Below are 10,265 nucleotides of genomic sequence, written 5' to 3' on the forward strand. Positions count from 1 at the left end.
GCTCTTATTGCCCAGGCTGGAGTTCAATGGCGCCATCTCAGCCCACTGCAACCTCTGCCTCCCGGGTTCAAGCGATTCTCCTGCCTCAGCCTCCCCAATAGCTGGGATTAGAGGCATGCACCACCACGCCCAGATTTTTTTTTTGTATTAGAGACGGGGTTTTGCCATTTTGGCCAGGCTGGTATCGAACTTCTGACCTCAGGTGATCTACCCGCTTCAGCCTCCCAAAGTGTTGGGATTACAGGCGTGAGCCACTGTGCCCGGCCTCCAGTTTTTGTTTTTTTTTTCTTTTTTTTTTTTTATGAGACAGATTTTCTTCGCTCCTGTTGCCCAGGCTGGAGTGCAATGGCGTGATCTTGGCTCACTGCAACCTCCACTTCCTGGGTTCTAGCGATTCTCCTGCCTCAGCCTCCCGAGTAGCTGGGATTACAGACATTAGCCACCACGCCCGGCTAATTTTGTATTTTGTATTTTGAATTTTTTTTTTTCGTAGAGACGGGGTTTCGCCGTGTTGGCCAGGCTGGTATCGAACTCCTGATCTCAGGTGATTCGCCCGCCTCGCCCTCCCAAAGTGCTGGAATTACAGGTGTGGCCATCGCGCCCAGCCAAATATTTTTCAAACACTAATTTTGCATAAGGACCAAGATTTGCAGAAAAATACAAATTAAAGAGATCTTTTAAATTAAAAACTCATCATAAAAGTCTCAAAAAATAATACTTAGGAATAATAAATTAGAATGGGCAATGTTAAGTACTTGAAATAACAAAGGTTTTAGAGTCAGGGTTTCTGCAGTTTCCCTAGCTGTATAAACAGAAGACTGTTAGAGAGGATATCCTAAGATGCCTTCCAAGTTTACCCACCTCTAACTCGGAAGAAGGCAATTTAAACTAATTTGGTTTACCGGAATTCAAATACGTACAATTCAACATAATAAATTGAACTGAAATTGAACACCTGCTTGCGTAAAACTAGTCGGCTCCAGTTGTTCTGCCTGCGGATTGGCCAGTCTAGAGTTCCAGGGGTGTGGCCAAAGGTCTGTGAGGCGGGGCCGTAGGCAGCTTCAATCAGGCATCGCCGCGGTCAGCCTCGCAGCGCGGCCACGCCCCCACGCCGGCGCTTCCCGGGGTCCTTCCGTGCGCGTTGATATGATTGGCCGGCGAATAGCGGCTCTCTTTTCCTCCCTGACTATCTGAAGATAGGCCGCCATCATGGTGAGTCTCCCTGGGCCGGTGCAGTCATCTGCCGCGTATCCGAGCCATCCTTCGTCCCCGGGTCCCAGTATCTGAGCTATAGGCGCGCGAAGGCCGGTTGCTCTTCTCTGGCCGTTTCTGTCGGAGGATGGTTGTCGAGAGGCTCGGGGCTGTTGGCAGGGAATGCGGGCTGGCGGGCTGCGCTGCAGACCCGGACCCGCTGGGCTTCGGGTTACAGCGCCTGGGCAGTGCAGGAACTTGGCGCTTGTTGACTTAGTGGAGCACAGTGGATGGGGGTGCGGGGCGGGATAGATGGACACTGGCAGGCACATCTTATCTGCAGTTCCAAATTGGGCTAGGTAGGCGGCTTGCAGGTGATGGTAGCTCAAGAGGTGAAGAAGGTGCTGGCAGCGCCTGGGCGAGTTGCGGCAAGTGAAACCATTTCCACGTGTAAGCTATAAAACTTGTCAGCTGAATGGATCTTCATGTTTCATACTGGGGAAACAGGCCCTGGAAAGGGATGTTATAAAAAGGTAGTCCTGCCCTCAGTCATGCGTTATTAGCTTCTCCAGGATCCGTTTTTAATCTTATCTGCAATCTTTTTTTTTCCCCCAAGAATTGAGTACCACTGACGTGGATTTAATTTGGTGTGGTTTCTCAAAGTGAAATGGAGAAACTCTAGCAAGTCATTTGCTTCTATGAAAATCTCTTGCGCCTCCTTTTTGGTAAAATTGTTAGCGTAAATTGCTTAATGCCTACATTCTTTATTAGGTATTAAGTAAAGATGCAGTTCAGTCCTTCAGAAGGGAATATCGTTTTCTCTGATCTCTGCTGTGGCCATTCTAGAAGGATAGATGACATGCACGTAGTGAGTACAAGGTTTGGGTCACGTTTGTGCAAGACATGATAAACACAGTTCATTGAGTGTGACCTTTATATGAGCCACAGCAGTTTTTACCCCAGAGAAGTGATTCTCGACCTGTAGTGATTTTTCCCCTAAGGGAACAGTTGGCTAAGTCTGGAGACATTTTTGATTGTCACAACTGGGAGAGGTGGGAAGACCTTCTGGCCTCTAGTGGTTGGAGGGCTGGGATTTTTATAGTTATTCTAAAACACACAGTCCCCACAACAGGAATTAATTATCCATATGGAAATATCAGTAGTGCTGAGGTTGAGAAACCCTGCCCCAGAGATACACATAACCCTAGTGAAGTAAGTTGTACAGATTCATGTAAAACCATTATATTTTCTTGGTATTTTATGTATTAGGTGTATCCTGTGAATTTGGCCCTGCCCAGTGGGTTTTATTTACTTTAATTCGCTACATGACTAATGGCTACAAATTGGACTGCAACATTCTAGGTCTTGAAAAATCACAGCAAGGCCAAGAAAAGTTTGAGTAGTTTTATTAACCAGAGTGTTAATGTTTTCAGAATGACACCGTAACTATCCGCACTAGAAAGTTCATGACCAACCGACTACTTCAGAGGAAACAAATGGTAAGAAAGGGCACGTCAATCTTTGCTTAATTGTCCTTTACTCTGAAGATGTATTTTATCGTAGTGAACACTAAACTTGGTATCTCCTTTTAGGTCATTGATGTTCTTCACCCCGGGAAGGCAACAGTGCCTAAGACAGAAATTCGGGAAAAACTAGCCAAAATGTACAAGACCACACCGGATGTCATCTTTGTATTTGGATTCAGAACTCATTTTGGTGGTGGCAAGACAACTGGCTTTGGCATGATTTATGACTCCCTGGATTATGCAAAGAAAAATGAACCCAAACATAGACTTGCAAGAGTAGGTGTCTTTTCATTTGTTCATCAGCTACTGAAGACCTATTTTTTTCAATGGCGTTGTGTTGTGAGTGTGGTGAAATGGGCAAGACCAAGCAATCTGGGAGACAACTCTGAAGGGGTTAAGAAAAAGTTATTTGATAAAATGCACAGGTGGAGTACAGAGGTTCAGAATTGAAGTCTGGCATTTGAGCTGAGTTCAGAAGGGCAGCTGAAGTAGTGTTCTTGGAGTTGGGCTGGGGTAAGGATTGTTTTCCAGAGGGGAAGTAAGGGGATGTGTTTGAAAAGGTAGCCTGGCACCAAATTCATTTAGTTTGGATTAAGTCTGAGTCTGGGCTTAAACCCATAGGTAGCCAGGAACCAGGAAAGGTTTTTGATTGTATACTGAGTGTCGAACACTGCAGAGTGAACTATAGCAGTGATCTGGGCAAGCTCCCCAGTTTATATTCTAGTAAGCATCATTACCTTGAAGTGCTGCTTTTGTTTGTTCCTTTAACCCACTTTACCCCATGCTGTTAGATGAACCTTCCCATAGGATAGCTGTGAGGGAAAATTCTGGTGATGTCATAGATAGAGGCTGCACTTTTTTCTTTTTTTTTCTGAGACAGAGTCTAGCTCCCAGGCTGGAGTGCAGTGGCACAATATCTGCAGGTGAGAGAGGTGGCTCACTGCAACCTCTGCCTCCCAGGTTGACGCGACTCTTCTGCCTCAGCCTCCTGAGTAGCTGGGATTATAGGCGTGTGCCACCACACCCGGGTAATTTTTGTATTTTTAGTAGAGACACGGTTTCACCGTGTTGGTCGGGCTGGTCTCAAACTCCTGACCTCATGATCTGCCCGCCTCGGCCTTCCAGTGTTGGGATTATAGGCATGAGCCACCACGTCCAGCCGAGGCTGCACTATTTTTAACTGATTTTGCATTCATGTTCTCAAAAGGCCTTGCTGAGCTGGTGACATTGAAGCTGAGATCCTTGTAAAGATTTGAAAGTAGTCTTTGTAAAGATACAGAAACAGTCTTGTAGGCCCCAGGAACAGCAAGTGCAAAGGTGGGCAGAGTGGTGATGAGTAGATCGGAATCTCCATAGTGTGGGGGTTGTAAAGGCTTCTCTGTCAGCAGGGAGTAATGGTGAGTTGGAATGGAAAGAGATCCCTCAACCACTTGGGAGGTGCCTTGTTTTGGTAGTGCAAAAGAAGAAAAAAATAGTGATCTGTGAGCTCAAGTCTGGACAAGAACAGCCAGTCTCCCAAACTTCCTGTTCAGATAGTATTGAGTGGACCATTTGTTTTCCCGTGAGGCTATGCTATACTTAAAATCCCTTGATGATGCTTTCTGTTCTAGCAAAAACATGTATTGAATATACTTGTAAAGTTTTGGTTTAGAAAGCTGTGTTTCTTAAGCGCAGACTGGGTCAGCTTCCCTACTAGAGTGGTGGGTAATGATTTTAATGTTTGCAAGTCACCTGGATGTACTCTTTTCTCATTCAGCATGGCCTGTATGAGAAGAAAAAGACCTCAAGAAAGCAACGAAAGGAACGCAAGAACAGAATGAAGAAAGTCAGGGGGACTGCAAAGGCCAATGTTGGTGCTGGCAAAAAGGTATAGTTCATCAAGGAAAATACAGAAACATCATTAATTGTAGGTCTTTAGTTTCTAGGAAAGAAGGAATTTTATTTATTTTTTAAATAACATTTCTTAATGTTTCTTCTTTTCCCTCTTCTTCTGGATTACAGAAGGTAACATGTTTTAAGAAATTACGTAGCATAGTGTCTTAACACCTCAGTAGAGTAGCTTGGCCCACCCCTTGTCACCTCACAGCACAATCTGGGGGCCACATTGGTTCATTGATCCTGGTGGGCATCTTTCAAGCCTATCACAAGAAGTTTTAATTTTACTAATTGGCATAGAACCTTCAATGCAGAGCGGATCTCATTCCCTGTGATTTTACTTGTTAGTATGGACACTGGTTTAAGAAGCAGTTGGATCAATGTGGCCCTGTTTTCCTGGCACACTGGAGAGGCAACTGAGATCTCAGGATTGCTTTCCTCTCCAGTTGGCCAAGACAAGTGATTTTAGCGTTAAGCAGCTTTTTACCAGCTTTGCTAGCTGTAAATAGTTGGACGTTGTAAATCATTGAATAGAATTAAGGTGTTGGGTTGTTAAATTAAACAAATAATCAAGTGTTCTGTGAACTTTTTTTTTTTTTTTTTTTTTTTTTGCTTTTCCTCTCTACTTTCTTGGATTTCTTGTTCATCAGAAATGAAGTGTCTGGCAGGTACTGAGATTGTAAGCACGGTGTGGGGATGCATCACCTTCACTGAGTTTGCTTTGATGATGCTTTGCATGTTGGCCTTTGGATGACAGTTTTATAGTATGGTCGATTATAATGCCAGTGCTATTTAGGCTGGTGCAAGAGTAATTGTGGTGGCAAAAACCGCAGTTACTTTTGCACCAACCTAATATGTTTTAAGATAGTGTATTATGAGCAAAGGAGAAAACTTTTAAAATCATGTTTATTTTGGAAACTCCAAAATGCATGTTACATGTGAAGTGACTCACTGGAGGAAGGTGAGTGCTTTACCGAGTAGGCGCCGTTTAACTTGCACTTGGGGAATGCTGTATCCACATACTTAGGAGATGGCTTCAGTTAACACTGGGCTTGGAAAGCGCTGTCTTATCCTAGGAGCAGTCCTCTCTGGAGCCATGAAACCAACCTGGTAGCTCTGGTAATAAACTAGTCTGTGAAATCTGGCAAAGTCTCTGTCCTGTTTGAATACATGCAGAGCTGCCTTTTACCATTTCCATTGCTTTTTATTACTTAATCTCCAACTTTCTGCCTGGTGTCTTTTTTTTTTTTAAATAGAAAATGTTTGAGGTAACGGTTCATATCAAAGTCTTTGGTGGATATGCTTTTTCCCACAAGCACTTGGTTAAAATGGCCCATTACCTCATTTATTTATTTTTTGAGACAGAGTCTCTCATCACCCAGACTGGAGTACAGTGGCATGATCATGGTTTACTGTACCTCCCGGGCTTGGGTGATTCTCCCACCTCAGCCTTGTAGCTGGGACCACAGGCATGTGCCACCATGCCCTGCCAGTTTTTTGTAGAGACAGTATTTAGCCGTGTTGCTCAGGCTGCTGTTGAACTCCCGGACTTGAGCGATCCTCTTGTCTAAGCCTTTCAAAGTGCTGGGATTACAGGTGTGAGCCACTGTGCCCAGCCTGTTACCTCATTGAAAACAAATTTTGTACATCTGAACAGTCTAAAATTGTAATGTGTAAAGTGGGGTAGGAGTGGGGTGAGCATAGTGGGATTTTGAATCAATGAAGGCCCTTGTTCTTGTGGCATGCTTTTGCAGTGATTCCATGCCAGGCAAGGCAGTAAACCTGGGATTGTCTGCCCAGGACTGTAATCACATTGACGTCCCAGCGCCATGGAGTATGTAATGAATGAACTGCCAGCAGAACTACTTACTAACCGCTCCCTGTTTGTGAGAATTGTACCTGTTGAGAGAAGTTGCAAAAGAATTAGTCAAAATTTGTCCTCTGACCTAGGTCTGAAAGATATTTAACACATTGATTCTTCTCTTCATTCAGCCTTTGAGTCCTACGAGTTAGTGCACTTAGCCTTTGAGTCCCACATGTACGGAGGAGCTACCTGTGGAGACCTGAGCCATCACTATTCCTGCTTCGTTACACTGGTGCCTCTCACCAGCACTGTTCTGAAAAGCCAGCCAGCTAGAAAAATCAGTGCTTTTGAGTACATAAATTCTTTGGCTCCAAAGAAATGCCATAGCAATATTGCTTTTAGTTCAGTTTTGTTCAGATGTTAGAACTGGTATTTGTTGTTGCCTTTTGGTTGCAGTGGAGTTATATACTAAGTTACTTATACTAAGGCATTAGTAGTCTCATATCTGAAGAGCAATTGTATTTTTAGTTCAGCTAAATTGATGCCTCTCTTTAAATACTAACTTGTACTACTATTGTGGCTGTGAATGGTATCTTTTATTGAACTGAGGCAGCTTTTAAAAGACTTGACTGATCATTTAGAGCACTCCCATTGAGGTTAAATTAGCTTGAATCTGTAATGATTCTCGTATCTGTTCCTGGTGTGTGTCCAGCACAGTGTTGCTGGGCAGAGCAGGGGGCAGAGGCTCAGGTATGTACTTCATTGACAAGTGGGCAAGGCCATCCTGGGTACCACATTGGCTTAATAATCTCTTCATTGTGAAGTTGGGCTACCTTGTTTGCATAAGAACTACAGTAATCAGGGAAGGTATTGTCAAAATTGGGAGGAATAAAATCAGTGAGTCTCGAAGGAGTGCTCTGTATACAATTGCAAAGAACAAAATGGTCAACTTTAAGGTACCTGATTGCATGCACTTAAATGCAGATTATTTTTGAGTTTGAAAAGGGACTATTAATGAAATCTTTCTTTTCCCTCCTTTCTCTTTTTACCTTCACCACTGATTTAGTGAGCTGGAGATTGGATCACAGGTATAATTCAAGCTTTTCATGTAGTCATGTAGATCACTAGACTCCTTGGTGTACTGATGTAGCAATTTAAAAGCAGATCATGTGTAGTACATTTAGAAGTAGATTTACAGATACTCTGAAGAGTTGTAACCTTTTAAAATACAGTGACATAGTTTTTTTGTTTTTAAGGTTTAGCAATATTTAGCCCATTATTTTTGTTTTATTTCTAACTTGAATGTAAGTTTTATTTCTTGATGCTTACATTGTGTTAATATAACATCAAAATAACTTGATATTCTAGGTTACTAATAATTGTGGTGCATGAATGTTACTACTTTTGGAATTTAAGACTTTAAAGAATTTTAAAGGCAGTTGCTGACTAAACTTCTTTCTCTTGATTCACAGCCTAAGGAGTAAAGGTGCTGCAGTAAAGGCTACCTGTGTCCATTTTGGATTTTTCACGAGCAGATTAATAAACTAAAAACTTTCATGTGTCTGGTTGTTTGAAATGTATTTGCGGTTTATTGGGACTGCTAGGAGGTTAGTCTGCTGATCTCAGTTGCTGCCCAAGTTCACATGTTCCATGAAGCATTCAGTGAAAACTTAATGTCATGGGGTTTTGTTTGCTGATTGGTTTATAGCTTAGGTGGGTTCATCTGGGAGTCAAACTTGTAAATGCTGTGTAAGAACCATGGCCGCTCTGGATGCAGTGTAGTGGCTCACAGTAATCAACACTTTTGGGAGGCTTGCGTGGGGTGATTACACTTAAGCCCAGGAACTCGAGGCTACAGTGAGGGTTTTTTTTTTTTTTTTTTGTCCAGACAGGATCTAGTGTTGTTACCTAGGCTGGTCTTGATTGAACTCATGGGCTCAAGCCATCCTCCCACCTTGGCCACCCAAAGTGCTGTACTTTGGCCACATAAAGTACTGGCGTGAGCCACCACGTCCGGCTAAGAGTGTCTTTAAATAAAGTAGCATGTCTAGATAAACTGGAGAAATCTCAGGAAGCAGTAGAGAACTGAGACTTGGTTGGGCATGAAGGGGACCCAGGAGAAGCAATACCATGAAGGCAGAAGGGTTGAGGTTGCAGGAAGGAAGGGTGGTGGAATGTTGTGGAGAAAAGATGGTGAGAGCCCCTGCGTGGAGCACCTACAGACGGGAGGGCAGGGCTGTGAAGAGTTAAGTCATGGGGCTGGGCCTGCTGGCCAGGGAGCGCTTGGAGTGCTGTTTTTGTATCTACGGAGGCTGTGTACTTTGGGTTGTAGGGCCTCTGGCGCTGTGGGTTCTCTTGCTAAGGAATCTGCTACTCATTTGCTAGGAACAGGAAATAGCTTGCTAGTGTGGAAGAATGGGGTCTTTGATGTGATTCGCATTTTTTGATGAATAGTGCATAGAGGCTGAAGGTAATGCTAGGGGCAGCAAAGCTTGGGGTTCAAGATGCAGTTCCCTGTGACTGAGCTGGAGTGTGGAAGCAGAGAAGGCACCCTATGAGCAACTTGTGGAGGCAAGGTGGTGAGGATCCTGACAGTGCTGCAGGGACAGGGTGGGACATGGAGCTGGAGTTGATTGCTAAGTTGAGCAGGGAGAGTGGAAGGAAGTAATTGAGTGAGAACTGAAAGGTAGGGAATGGTTTCTGATGTGAAGAAAAAGGGCATAGCTGCAGAGAGCCTGAACGATTGAAGGTTGGCTTCAAAGTCACAAAGTGGGGAGGCTTTTCTGTTGGACTGTGCTCAGGGCAGAAGTTGTAGTCTTTCAGCCAGTAGCCTTGGGAAGGGAGGTGGGATGAAACTCAGGCTTGGCCATGTTTTTCCAGAGGATCCCCTTGGGTTGGGATATTAAAGAAAACGTGGCAGTCTTGCTGTGAGACTTGTTAGGCATAACATTTGGAAACTTGGCAAATTATACATAAAGGTCTGGATTTCCCACCTCTTGAAATATCAGAAGCAGCAATAGTAGCCCACCTTCCTGTGTGATGACAATCGGCAGGGCTCCAGTCTGGCTGCGTCTCTTGGCACAGGTATTTTCCAGTCTCCACAGCCTTCGCTCCTACAGCCAGCTAACACCGTCCTCTACCTGCCCTCTGGTCTTCTGTCTGCGCTACCTGCTTCTCTTCCACTAGTCCATCCGAGTGTTTTTTTGGGGAAGTCACCTGGTACCTTGTTTGGGTTAATTTGCCTTTAAATTGGGCTCCCAAGGGTATCTGCTAACTACCCTGGCTCACAAGGCTCTTTTGAGGCTGAGGATGTAACAACTGTGAAAACAGTTTGGAAACTAGTGCTAAGCAATTGTGTGTCAGGAAGCACGGACTTGCGGGAACTCAAATTGTGGACAGATTCAGCACATTGTAGGCCCTCACAGTAACCAGGCTACCCTGTGCTGTCAGCAGGCTTTGGAAGAGCCTCCATAAAATGCAAACTTGACTAAGCTGAATCTATTGAGGGAGCACATCCTTCCGCTTGGCACTGATGGGAAGCTGTGGCTTAAATGAGAGATAGTAGGGATCTTTGAAGAGTGATGAGAAAAGCTAGAGGTGGTTCTGGGAGAGTACCTGCAGTGAATATTTGGGGTGCTGCTTTTTTAGCTTTTTCTAGCACCACACCCATGAGTTCTATTTGTAGCTGGATGTGCCTATGTAATCAGGCAGCTTTCAATTCTGCACTTTTCCTTTCTTCCTTGGCAAGTTGTTTATTTTAGGCTGCCCTTAAAGATAGCATCTTACACGGTGCTCTCATGGAGCTGAGACAGGTGCTGTCCTAAACTTTATGAACAATGATCTCCATTAATCTGCGTGTGTGTGTGTGT

At 44.2% G+C, this 10,265-nt stretch overlaps 1 protein-coding gene across 9 annotated transcripts in view; it reads left to right on the top strand.

Annotated features, from left to right (window-relative positions):
* Positions 1-1,035: 1,035 nt before the first annotated feature.
* Positions 1,036-10,265, top strand: part of RPS24 (ribosomal protein S24) — a 22,729-nt gene continuing 13,499 nt past the window's right edge. Inside the window, exons 1-8 of one of the 9 annotated variants that reach the window (XM_011928852.1) lie at positions 1,121-1,212; positions 2,625-2,690; positions 2,784-2,993; positions 4,474-4,584; positions 4,719-4,721; positions 5,243-5,260; positions 7,463-7,484; positions 7,869-7,950. In XM_011928852.1, the coding sequence (XP_011784242.1) occupies positions 1,210-1,212; positions 2,625-2,690; positions 2,784-2,993; positions 4,474-4,584; positions 4,719-4,721; positions 5,243-5,248 (399 nt within the window). In that variant the 5' untranslated portion in view covers positions 1,121-1,209 and the 3' untranslated portion in view covers positions 5,249-5,260; positions 7,463-7,484; positions 7,869-7,950. Of the gene's footprint in view, positions 1,213-1,341; positions 1,725-2,624; positions 2,691-2,783; positions 4,303-4,473; positions 4,587-4,718; positions 4,837-5,242; positions 5,261-7,462; positions 7,485-7,868; positions 7,958-10,265 lie in introns of those variants that run through there. The other 8 variants (XM_011928828.1, XM_011928869.1, XM_011928861.1 and 5 more) reach the window with 8 other exon arrangements.

Source organism: Colobus angolensis, unplaced genomic scaffold (genome assembly GCF_000951035.1).
Source record: "Colobus angolensis palliatus isolate OR3802 unplaced genomic scaffold, Cang.pa_1.0 Scaffold12, whole genome shotgun sequence".
Taxonomy (NCBI): domain Eukaryota; kingdom Metazoa; phylum Chordata; class Mammalia; order Primates; family Cercopithecidae; genus Colobus; species Colobus angolensis.